The 13,586-nt window shown below is 34.2% G+C and overlaps 1 protein-coding gene across 1 annotated transcript in view; it reads left to right on the forward strand.

The window, feature by feature from the left end:
- Nucleotides 1-13,586, forward strand: part of kl-3 (dynein heavy chain 8, axonemal kl-3) — a 555,080-nt gene that overhangs the window by 240,001 nt on the left and 301,493 nt on the right. The window contains exons 29-31 of the mRNA XM_081731423.1: nucleotides 4,165-4,385; nucleotides 9,063-9,348; nucleotides 10,635-10,770. Of these exons, the coding sequence (XP_081587549.1) occupies nucleotides 4,165-4,385; nucleotides 9,063-9,348; nucleotides 10,635-10,770 (643 nt within the window). The remainder of the gene's footprint in view (nucleotides 1-4,164; nucleotides 4,386-9,062; nucleotides 9,349-10,634; nucleotides 10,771-13,586) is intronic.

The raw sequence follows: 13,586 nt of genomic DNA on the forward strand, positions 1-13,586 counted from the left end.
GAGATTACAAACTAAACCAAATTATAGTCCATTGGTGATTTCTTGACTTTCTATCTCAAGGAATCGTTAGTTATTTATCATTTTATATATTGCATTCCTCTGGACCATGAGAGCTATTGTCTAAATGTTTAAATTAGTTAATTATGAGAGCTCACATGTTCGGATCCCACGTTAAGCTGTACTTTATGTCTTATATTGCTTCGGTGTTGAACGGAACGCTAAAGCCCAAATTAACAAACAAATAGTTTACTTTCTAATTTGAAATAGGATCCCTCTTATATTTAAAATACTTTATGTGTCGTGAATTTGATAGTACAGATAAAATTCAGGGTGGCAACTCACCTGGAAAACCGGGAAAAGTCAGGGAAATTTTTAATTCTGGAAAAGTCAGGGAATTTTGATGAAAAACCGGGAATTTTTACTCGGGGGAAAATTTACGTTCTGCTGTATTCCTAGCCATTTAGGCGGTTTATTTATATACAAAATAGCTTTGGTCGCTGGGGGCTTCGCCCCCAGATCTCTCATTCGTTCCAGGTTTCGTTTATCTAGCTCTGCTGGTTTGGGCTGTGCATACTTTCTTCATGTTCTTTTGTCATTTAGTGCTGCCCATGAATTGAGCTGGAACGAAATCGGGATCATTTTGTAATTAACACACTTGTTTTGTTCGATGGCTGCTCGATTTTCAGAATTCGCTCGGGGCTGCGCCCCTGCATCCCGTTTTGGTAGTCACGTGATTAATATAAAGGCTGAACGGTAGTTGAGTTCTGCCGGAAGAGTTCCGAATTTGTTTCGGATTTCACAAAATGTGTGGAATTTTGGTTAATGCGTGTATTTCTATGTGGAATCAAAAACTGTGTGGATTCCACATGCATTTGTACTCAGTGGCGGCAGTACTTTCTGCGACACACGATTAATTGGCTATGCTTTTTACAGATATTTGATCTTTTGACCACCAATTTGAGGTAATGGCATTCCCCTCCCCCTAGTTTTTACACCCAATTCCGCTACTGCATGTACTACTGTTCTAAAAAAAAAATCAGCTACAAAAAAAATTTTCTGATTTCTTAAAAGCACATTTTATTAGAGCTCATTTACTTCAGTTCCGTTGCTTTGTTACACAATATTTCCTATCTATGTCGACCTGTTCTCCGGTGCATAACCACCGCACGCCATTGCTGGCACGACAAAACCTTTGGGACCTGGGCCTACCTAAAGTTGTTAATGCCGGCTTTCTAGACCGAAGTCCGCTACTTCTTAATACAGGTAGCTCCATAATTCTCCTCTCCATACTCTCTGGGGAAACGGGCTATCATTAGCCACATGGAAGGCAAAAAACACACTGCAGCTGTGAAGAACTCTCTAGTAACTCGGCCGATAACAACTTTTTGTCAGCAAAAGAATGCAGTGGAATGTAGTGGTCAGAGTCCAGGTCCTTCTTGTCCCGCTGAAGAACTGGTTGTAAGTAAAGAGATGTTGGTGGCTTCCGAAGAATCTATTAAAAATAAACATGCTAATGTTATGGAGTCGTTTCTAGTGTCTGAGTCAGTAACTAAAGCTGAAGTTCTGTGGTGTTTGCAGGCAGTAATGGAACACTTGTTATTCCGATCTACTTTCCGACTGGCAACAAATTCCAAACTCATGTTCCCTGATAGCGAAATTTGTAGTAAGATGCAATTACAACGTACCAGATTAGCTTATACTATCGTTCATGGTCTTGGACGACTTTTTAAAGGTGATCTTCTCAAAGAAATAGAAGCTTGCAAGCATTATGTTATTGGGTTTGATGAAAGCCTTAACAAAGTCTCGCAAAAGCAGCAAATAGACCTTACGATTCGGTTTTGGGACAATGAAAGAAACCAAGTGTCAGCAAGATATTTAAATTCAGTGTTCCTCGGACATTCAACGTCAGCAGACATCCAAGTTAGTTTCAAGAATGGTATCTTAGGTTTGGACCTCAAGAAAATTGTTCAAGTTTCGATAGATGGCCCACATGTTAACTTCAAATTTTTAAGTGACCTGCAGAAAGATCTTGCAAGTTCACCTTCAGATCCAATTCTTCTTGATATTGAAAGTTGTTGGCTGCATACTATGAATTGTGCTTTTAAAGCTGCAATGCAAGCAACAGGTTGGCAATTAGAAGAATTCCTAAGGGCGTCTTATAATTTATTCAAAGACGTTCCAGCCCGTCGTGCATAATACATAAGATGCACAGGGTCTTCTGTGTTTCCGAAAAAAATTTGCAGCATTAGATGGACAGAAAATTCAGACGTTGCTTCCCGACCGAACGTAAAGAAATACGTACAATGGGCTGTTGATAAGAAGAAAGTACCACAGTGCAAAAACTTTGATATTGTAAGACATTTCACAAATGATAACCTGCTTGGTGCAAAACTTGGCTTTTTCACAACATTAGCAAAAACTGTTGAACCTTTCCTGCGTGAATTTCAGGGAGAAGCTCCATTAGCTCCTTTCCTTTACAACTCGCTCCAGGCCAAAATATTGTCTGTTGCAGGTCGTTTTCTGAAAGATAGTGTTTTGGAAGGCAGGCCATTGGTTAAGATTGATTTCAATAATACCGAAAACTTAAAGCCAGCCAAGTTTGTAAACATTGGGTACACATCAAAGGATGCTATACGAAAAGCCAGTACCGTATCGGATAGACAGATTCTTGAATTTCGACAAAACTATCGCGCATGATGTCAGAAATTCATACTGAAAATAATGGACAGGTCACCTCTAAAATTCAACCTGACAAGAGCAATTTCTTTCCTGGATCCAAGTGTGTTTGTTATGGATGACACTGTAGCTGCAAAGGGATTGTCCAATTGCCTAGAAATTGTAGTATCCAAGAATTGGATTTCAGGAACATTAGCTGATGAAATCCAAGGTGACTTCAGTTTTTGCTAAAAATCCTCTTGTATTGGAAGCAATGAGGACTTATGACAGGAAAAGTAAGAGATTAGATGACCATTGGATGGAGATGCTGCATTTAGGTGCATGCTCAATACATATGACTGATTTTGTGAAATTTCTCCTCATTTTATCTCATGGAAATGCTAGTGTGGAGAGGGGATTTTCAATCAACAAAGAATGTTTAATTGAAAATCAAAGCGAGTTGAGTCTAATTGCACTCAGGCAGGTACATGATAAAATTTTAGCTGTGGGTGGTATTGATAAGTTTCCAATTACAAAGAGGGTTGTCCATGCTGCCCGCAATGCTCATGGAGTATATGTTGAGTCTCTGAGGAATCAAGAAGAGGAAGAGAAGAAACAGAAGAGAAATGCCATTAAGGATAAAGTTATTGAACTCGAGGCGAAGAAAATGAAGTTGTTGAATGATGTCAAGGAGAAACTGTCTGCAATTGATGAGATTATTGGTTTGAGGTGTTAAAACATTTGAGTGGATGTGGTCTTAACTTCAGTTTGATTTTAGTGAACTGCAAGTTTGTGATTTGAGGTTTTAAAACATTTCAGTAAAGTAGTGTTCGTTCCAGTAATTTGTAGGTGTGTGTACTTTTGTGACTAGTATTAAGCTTAAGGTTGGAAAGCGATAAGGATAGACATTCCTCTTCTCGTTTTGTGCAGCAGTTGGTTACAGTGGAGTGGAAACACACAGGAGAATTGAAAATTAGGCAAGTAAGTGATTAAAATTAGACTATTTATCTTCGCTAGCGGTTTTTGTGATTCTTTTTTAAATAATGATCCTCTAGTCCACATTGCATTTCACTTGTAGCTTCCGTTTAAGCTTTGAAAAACAATGATATACCAATTTTAGATCTCTCTAGAAATTTTCTGGAAAACCGGGAAAATTTCTGGAAAAGTCAGGGAATTTTGAAGTTCCAAATGAGTGGCCACCCTGAAATTGGACAACTTACAAAATCTTGATTGAGATGTCTAATCTATTGAGTTCAGATACTTAGAAAATAAGGACACTATAACCAGTACAACTTCCAATATATATATTTATGTAGGATTCAAAATTTGATCAATCAGTAATATCTATATGTATGTCAGATCACCACTCAACAAAACTTTCATTTTAATTTCACTCCTTCAATTAAAAAAAGACAAATTAATGACATTAAAGGCATCTGTTATAATAATCTTAGATACTTTTTAATGCAATACTGTTTATAATGTTTAGAAATATCGTTTTCATTTCAGTGATATATTTGATGAGCTTGTGAAGAAAGGAATCCGAAATCCTTTAGATTTTGAGTGGTTGAAACAAGCACGATTCTACTTCTTTGAAGAAACAGATGAATGTATAGTGAAGATCACAGATGTGGATTTTATTTACCAGAATGAATTCCTTGGAAATACCGACAGGCTGGTTATTACACCGCTTACTGATAGATGTTATATTACTTTGGCACAGGCTTGTGGTAAGTTAAATTTAAAAACATCATGGTAACGAGTGTGAACGATATACTAAATTTAAAAGTATGTTCAACAAACTAATACTCTCACGCACTCTGCTACAGTAGAAGCAGAAATTATTAGACATGATGGATGATGACACCCATAGTGATGTCGCTACTATACCCGAATTTACCAACAAAATTTTGCAGTTTGACTAAGTTAATACTTATATCAAAACAATAATTTTTATTTTGATATGCGTATTAAGATATCTCATACATAAGGGTATTATACTCACTTTACACTCACCTTATTCTCTAAACCAAAAACTTCTCGCAAAAAATGCATTAATTACAGCAGAAGCATATTTGCTATTAAAGCCACAGATATAAAAAGAATAAAGCCTCAATGTTTCTATTCTTATTCTAAAATGAAGTCACTTAGGAACAAAGTAGTGAATATCTGGAAATAGCAGATAGGAGATAGCAGCTTGATTCTTAATTCTTTCTAAGAGATCCTATTTAGATTTTCTGGATTAAATTTTTTGTTATTGATATATCTTGTAAGTCGTTTCTGCAGGTTCCCAGAAGAGAATTAGTATAGATAAAAGTAGGTCCGTCCTAAAATCGATTCCAGCGGATGAAGAAGGGAGCAAAGTTGTGAAAGAACAAGAAAATTACCGTTATGGTTAATATGGATAAATATTGATAAAATATGTATTTCTTAACCTTGGCAATGGGTTTGCAAAAATCCCTCGACAAAATTAGCAAATTTGGATAAATTTTGTAGCTTTGTACAATTGTCCCTTTCTAGAAAATTCACAATTATTACACAAATGATATTTTAATGGTTTATATACAGATGGTTCCAAAAGTGAAAAATCTGTTTTGGCTCTGTCTTCATTGCAGAAGAGAACAGCTCAGAAGTGAGTCTACATCGCTTGTGTTAAGTGTTTGCTGTTCAAGTAGTACCAGTTAAACGACTGTGTGCTCCAGCTTCGCTACATTATGTGATTATCTACAGTGCCTTGCAAAGTGTAATTATAAGTCTATAAAATGTCTTATATCTGCAAGACATTCTTGTGAGGTAGTATCAGCCATGGGCGGCGATTAGGGGGGGCAAGAGGGGGCAGTTGCTCCCCCCCACTTTTTTTGAAGTGCCCTAATTTATATAATTTCATTTGCAAATGTAAACAGGGTGTCCATACAATTTAGAGAAAATATCTCTGACTTTTTCCTGACTTTCCATGACAAAAGTTGCAGATTTCCCTGACCCCTGAATAACTTAAAAATACAGAAGAAAGAAAGAAACCCCAGCCTCCACATTCCCCATAGTTGGCCTTGTTCTATTCCACTTCTGTTTCTTTCTTTTTCAATTTTCTTTCCAAAGGAATGTAAATTTACAAATATGTGCATTAGGCCATTATTGATTAGGCCTACATATTACACAAAATGTAAAGTTACAAACGAAAGTGTGCAGTATACAGAGTACTTAAGATATGAAAAAAATTACACATTATAATGCCAATTACACAGCATTATAATATTGCCTATAGCAATAAACAGTTCATACAAGATTTTACTGATTATTTAAAAAAAAGCACACACACACATTATGTAACACATACTTTTGCTGGTGCAGTTGTTAAATGCAACAAATTTAGAAATTTGTTTTCATATTTTCTCGCATAGATTTCTTCTCATTGGGATCTGAATGTCCTTGTATTCGCAGATTAATTTTCTTTTCTTCCTCCAGCTCCTTTAGTTGTTGAATTTCCCGTTTTTCTCTCCTCTTCTCGTCTCCAGCATTTATTTCTTTTCTTTTCGAAATACACCTGATATTGTCTCATTGAACTTCTCACTGAATTTACCATGCCTCTTGTAATTATTAATCCTGATGATCCACCTATTCTCATCATAGAATCATATATGATCCGTTGAGCCATCAGAGACTCTTCTTGTAAGTTGTCAACAATGAGAATTTTATTTATTGTGAAACCACTTTCAAAAAATGCGTTTCCGTGAAAGAAGATAAAACACATTTCATAACTGACCATAAGTGAACGAAGTTCTTCCCATTTCCTAAGACTAAGTAAAAAAAACTCATCAGGCCCAATACCATCTCTATCATTGGCTATGAATTCATTCGAGTGTTCCTTAAATTCTTCAGTCTGAGCTTTCACTGTGAGCTGGAGATACTATTTCTTCGCGTTCTCAGCCACTTGTCCAGATATCCTCTTGGCACCATGCAATTCTTCTAGAACAGCGTCTACCCTTTTTGAGCAAATATGCCAGGATGTAGTTAGATGTGTTTTTCGCAGAAAATTAGTTTCAACGACTATATCAGAGAATACTGACTCCCTCAATATCACCACTGAGAACACCATGTTTTGCATCCAGTAATAGTAAAAAAATCAACCCTATTTCATAAATTCAATAATTGAACAATGGACCTAAATCGATTTTCTCCTGACTTTCCCTGACCAATCTGCCATTTCCCTTACTTCACCTGATACATTTTTACTTCCCTGACCTTTCCCTGACTTTCACTTATTTTCCAGAATGTGGACACCCTGATAAAGGTTTTGTATGTATTACTGTTCCATAGAAAAAAATGGTGCCATATGATATTTGCCGTTGCGTGAGTACATATTGGTTATTTGTCTTCCCATGGAGTTAAGAAAGCTACAGGAATTGCTTTTTAATTGCAATTCAAAGCAATTAATATTGCAATTGCATATTTCTTTAAATGTCATAGCATATGCTTGCAGTACTTACTGTATTTCATTTTCTAAGACTAAAAACATTCATTTAATAGCCTGTGTGGAATTAAAAGTATAAATTCTTCATTAATTCCCAGTTTCAATATAACTTGTGCAAAACAAGCGTCATTATTCATTACTATTATGATTAATATTATCCCTTCTATTTATTTATTTTGCAAATTTATTAAATAATCTGATCACACAATTTTCCAGACAGAATTTTAAGATGTTCATGAGCAAGAACTCAAATCTCTTCTTACACTTTCGTTGTTTAAGAGTATAAAGGGCTAGTACCTACCTGTGTTGCTCTTATGAATTTACTTAATAAAATAGAAATAGAATATACGGCATTTTAAGTGAAAAAAGATAGTATCCTATTAGTTATACAATCTTTCATGAAACAGTGTTAGAAACAATCAGGAAATCTAACATTGATATACAATTGTTCAGATCATGTCTTGCCCCCCCCCCCTTCTAACGCCCAACCGCCGCCACTAGTATCAGCCACAGTAACAGAGCTGTGTCATCGTTGTCTGCTGAATGCTAGTACATGCTAGCATTCGTGGAAACGAACGGGCTGAGAAGCATCCAAAAATGCCTCATTGGTGGAGGTTGCCTTTGAGCACTCTCCCGTGCTCCGATCTCTGTAGCTATTTCCTCCAACGGATGCTCTCTCACTTGCAAGCCAATTGAAATCAGGCTAATCAAATTATGACCTATTCTGTAAATCCATGTTTGGGTAATTACCAGAGGGTAATCGCGTACTAGCTGACCTTAACTCGCACATCCTATTTGTTGCGTTATATCAACCATCATACTCCAATGATTCTATGTTCCCTCTAAGTATTGGATACATTTTTACAAAATTTCCAGAATATTCAGATCTCAGAGAACGTTTAGTACTGTCGTAATATCCTAACTAATATTTTGGGAGACAATCCAGTTTTTAGTGACTGTATTATTTCCTTTATTCTTGTGATTGATATAATTAATGTACTCTGAGGTTTCATGTTTCAAATTTCATGTTTCGCCTTTTCTATTATTATTATTATTATTATTATTATTATTATTATTATTATTATTATTATTATTATTATTATTATTATTATTATTATTATTGTGAAGGGGTAAAATAGTATTTCAACCAAGCAACAGAAAACATGTTTTAATCTCAAGACTTGTAAAACATTATAATCACCGTATATCTTAAAATTATATTTATCTTGGCTTAGCAATTAATTTTAAGAATTAGACGCTGACATTTTTGTTTAAGTATTTCTTTTAATTTGCTCATTTCATGTTTAATTAGCATAATACTTTCTGTCGTTTTCTGACTTTATTCTATTTAATAGTTTCATATTCGTATCATTGAATTATACGACTAAGTGCTATATTTTTGCTTTTAGCTGTTGTCAGCACGTTAATCAAGTTGTTTTATTATGGGACAAATAGCCTCGGTTTGGTGCGGATGTCCCCGTTAAACAGCTTCTTCAATCAAAAATGTTTTTCTGTTTCTCACACTACAGTGTGTAATATCAAAAGTTTCGCTCGTTGTGTATTAAACTTGAAATGAAAATAATCACAATATTAGCCTCGTACATTTCCTGCCACTGTAAATTATTAGATTATAGTGTAATAAAGGAAAAAGGACACAATCCAAAGAAAAGTAATTTTTTGGATCTTGTGAGCTACTGAGCTCAGGCAGTTTGTTTCTTTTCTTAAAGATTATGTTAAAACATTACCCTCTTCACCTTTGGGCTCTATAAACCATTATTCAAATTGTTATCTAGCTGAGATATTTGTAATTGTCATCGTGGAATTTATTTCTGACATAATATACAGAGTTGTTATTTATTGTTTAATGAAGAGTTTGTTTAATACTTCATATAACTGACAATAACGTTCATGTGAGAGAAATTATATCCTTTTTTTATAGGTATGTCAATGGGAGGAGCCCCAGCTGGCCCAGCAGGAACAGGAAAAACTGAAACTACGAAGGACATGGGCAAAGCGCTGGGGAAATATGTTGTAGTGTTTAACTGCTCGGATCAAATGGACTACAAAGGCTTAGGCAGAATATATAAAGGCTTGGCTCAATCAGGATCCTGGGGATGCTTTGATGAGTTCAACCGCATTGAATTACCGGTGCTGTCTGTAGCTGCAGAACAAATCTATATAGTCTTCACGGCTAAGAGAGATAAAAAGCCTCAATTTGTATTTGGGTAAGGGTATATTTTATTTGTTATATGGTGTAAATTATTTAAATGTAAACAAATATTTCGGAAGGTAAGTACATTGTAGGTCGATATTTTTATTCGTAGTAGTTTATATTGCATGAAACGTTTTATAATTCGAAGATTATTTGATTATAATTGTGTTTCCATTCAAACGTTCACAGCATCATTATACAAACTCTCTTGTACATTACGAACTATTAAACCTATTCTCAATTCTACCGTAATATTCTAAACTATAGATTGAAATCAAATCAAATAATATTGAAGAGTGAAAAAGTGCGACTGGGCACAAGATAGAACCCAGGTTTAAAAGTATCTACTGTAAGAAAAACAATATATTGTTTGTTCCGTTTATTGTTCATATTATATATAATTAATCATCTAAAAATATCTTTATACCACTAATTTTATTCTATTATATACAAGCTGGTTTTAAACAGTATCACATCTTATTTTGACACACGAAATCGTAAATTGTTATGCAAACGAAAAATTGCATCACAAATCAAATTTTGATTTTTTTTTTTTTTTTTTAACTGAAGTTAGCTGAAGAAAACAGCGTAATATAGTTTTTAGTTTTTGTAGTTCATAATAGAAAGATTCGTGTCTAATCTCATATACTGATGATAATTCTCTCAATAATACATACCAATCCACTATAGACTAGCCACCATATTACTACAGACTGGTCATAAAATTGACGACAAAGAGACTATGAAAATAAACCGCCTCAAAGAAAGAGCTCTCTAAATGCAAGACATCAGTTTACTTTTCGGAAATTCGATAATAACGAAAACAAGGTACTTTAAGAGTACTCTCATTTTTCTCCAGATGTTTCAAGTTCTGTGGTAAGGAGTTCATAAATGACATATCTACATAGTTATGTCATAGTGTTGGCTAAGAAATATTATTTTGCTACGTCCTCTTGGTTTTCACCGAGACGGAGAAAGAAAAGTATTGTTCTTATTAACAATATTATAATGAAAGTAATACAGATGTTAATATTATGAAGGATATAGTATAAATTCATATTATTTTATCATTCGTGAGCGATAATGACAGGAAATAGGACAAGCAAGAGGTTAAATAACAAGATTTTCCCATATGTGTCCCAATATTTGAATAACACAGTCCATTTGGAAAATTGTAACTATGACGTTTGCTTCTATCGTAGTATGACATTATTACGTACGTATCTTAGTCATAATGGAACAAATAATCTTAAATGATTGTGATATGTTTGAGCTGTTTATTTTAATTTCGTTTTATAGTGAAGACTGTGTCGACATGAATCCAGAATTTGCTATATTTATTACAATGAATCCAGGTTACGCTGGAAGACAAGAATTACCTGAGAACCTGAAGATTCAATTTCGAACTGTGGCTATGATGGTACCTGATAGACAGGTAATATATTTGTAATTTATACCCAGTTAAGTAAAAACTCTAGTTTATTTACTGGATAAAGATATTTCTACGTTTGTTTTTAATTTTACGTCTTTGATCTCATTATCAATAAATACCGAAGGTGCCAAAAAATGTATATACATTTCAAGAAAGAAAACACTTGTATTAAAGTATTAATAACAAAAGTATACAAACATCAAAAGATCAATACAAGTCACATTTGCGTTTTTCAATTGTATAAAGTGCTCAAACTGGTAATTTCAACCTCCAGATACTTTTGAGTACAATGGTACAAGCGCTATACTAAGACGCAAAGTTTTCTTAACTTAGTTGTTGAAGTTGTATTGCAATTTTAACGCTTCCTGACGTAATATATATATATATATACATGTATGTATGTGTGTGTGTGTGTGTGTGTGTGTGTATGTGTGTGTGAATCGAATTTTGTTTAAAGGGCATCAGCAAAATTTTATGAATTTTTTCCTGGAGCTACTGAAACTCGTTATAAAGATGGCTATATTAGTTACCAAAATATTATGATTTATGTTAAAGTGGCGTTTTCTTGTAATTTCCAAGGTTCTGTGGACTCAAAACTCGATTCATATAGAAATAAATATTAATACCTAAACATCTTGTATTATATTTCCAAACTCACCTCTTATCTTTGATCGTCAATAAAAGAGCTCATAAGATCTGTAACACAGATTTGTTACGAATATCTAAATAATTATCTAGATACAACTCAGATCATTTCAAATTGTATCTTCCATCATACAAATAAAGAAACAGTCAATGTAGAAATATTATCAAGTTTAAAACATTGTTGAATGTTAAAAAAAAAAAAAAAATCCGGATAGAAGCACCAGTTACTGTGAATGTACTTATCAATGACTTGCTCCTTTGGAAAGATAATGGAAAATAATGGAAATGTTTTTGATAAAGACACAAGAATGACAAAAAAAAAAAAAAAACTCTCCAGCCTGACTTGTGGTACCTCTCAGATGAGTTGGTTGATATCTCCTTGTTTCCTGACAAGGTATCGCAATAAGTAAATGTTCGTATTGTGAAAAAAAATGACAGAATTCCACTGTTTTGTATAATAAGAGAAAACCCTAATCTACTCCATGATAACTGTGATCTATATGATTTTGCCAACTCTAGAACCTCAGAACTAATGCCCAAACTGAAGAGTGATCAATCATTTCTTACATTACATCCCAATGAATGAATTCAAAATCCAGAATACGTGAAAGATTTATAAAAAAAAAAAAAAAAAAAAAAAAAAAACTCGAATAAAGATTGCAAAGTTATAATTGATAAGCTTAATGTGGCTAAAAGAGGTGTCAAAACATTTTAAGATTTCAACAAGTTTATGATGAATGATGAAGAAGAGAAACAATCGTAGTAGTAGTAGAGGTCAACAAACAAAATAGTTTCAACCACACAAACAAAGGAAGTTATATAGATTGTGTAAAGTCGTCTACTTCAAAATACTTAATCTAAACTTTTAAGCTTACTTTCACTTAAGATTATAATTGATTCCTTTTATATATTTTACATCTTTAACGTTTACATCAATACAAATTTCTTTGGTGCAAGCTGCTTATGTTCTTTTCAAAATCGCAAGAACAGTGTAAATTTCATTTGGTACAAAGTTTGTAGTAGCTTTGAAGAACACTCTCTTCTAACTGAGGTACGACTGAAATTTCGCTATGTATATTCAAAAGTATTACATGTATACACACGAAAGATATATGAAAAGAACCACAAACTCACCAAATTTGTATTATGTGGTGTTTGGGTAAAGGTATTCACTTATTAGCACATCCCAGTATCCTTCTGCATCGCTGAATTGGGCGTATTGGTGAGAATAACCTAGCTTTGTTCCCCTGGCCTCCCAGATCTCCTGATTTAACGCCCTGCGACTTCTTTCTGTGGGACTACCTTGTTTACGAACCCCTACTACCGCAATCTTTAGTCAAGCTGAAAGAACATATCAGTCCTGCAGTGCAGACGATTGACAGGGCTATGCTACAAAATGTATAGAATGAGCTCGAGTATCGTCTTGACGTGTGTCATGTCAACAATCGAATCAATATGCTGATAGTAAGCTTAGTTTGAAAAATACTCTTTAAATCATAACGACGTCAATGTGTACAGCGTTACAAGTGGAATAAAATGCTTCCTTAGTCAACAGGAAAGTGTGTTTTAATGATCTTGGAATTTCATTAAAATTAGTTATTGTTTTGACGTAATAGTGAGACAAACAATGAAAGAGGACTAAGAAGAATAGATAGGGATTCAAATGTCTACAGTCCCATACGTTTTCTTTTAACGCCAGCAGTAACACTTGGAACTTTGTATCTGGTTATTTGTTTCAGTGGAAACGAATGTATTTTTCACCTGCACATATCATCATAGATGACATAGGGAGCGAGATCGGAAAGTATTGACAGCAGTGAAACTCGAGGGAATTTACTAGTTTATTAGAAACATTTTATTTTAATTACTTTAGAAATCTGCATGCGTTCATCTCGATTGTTTAGGAGAGACCAGTTGCTATCCTATAATATATACAGGATGAGCCAAACGTCAAGGAAGGGTTATAACAGTGAATAACTTTTTTTTCTTATTTATTATTAGTTTCGATTGATATTTCACAGACTTAAAGACTAGAAGACTGGACTGAACTAGAAATAATTTCATAGACTGCAAGATTGTTTACACCTATGTGAGGAATATAATCCCAGGTAAGTGTCCACCATTATAAGCCTCACAGATACGGACCCTGTGGAGCACATTATTCATGATAGGGT

The sequence above is a fragment of the Thermobia domestica genome, chromosome 11, assembly GCF_964235325.1.
Source record: "Thermobia domestica chromosome 11, izTheDome1.hap1.1, whole genome shotgun sequence".
Classification (NCBI taxonomy): Eukaryota; Metazoa; Arthropoda; class Insecta; order Zygentoma; family Lepismatidae; genus Thermobia; species Thermobia domestica.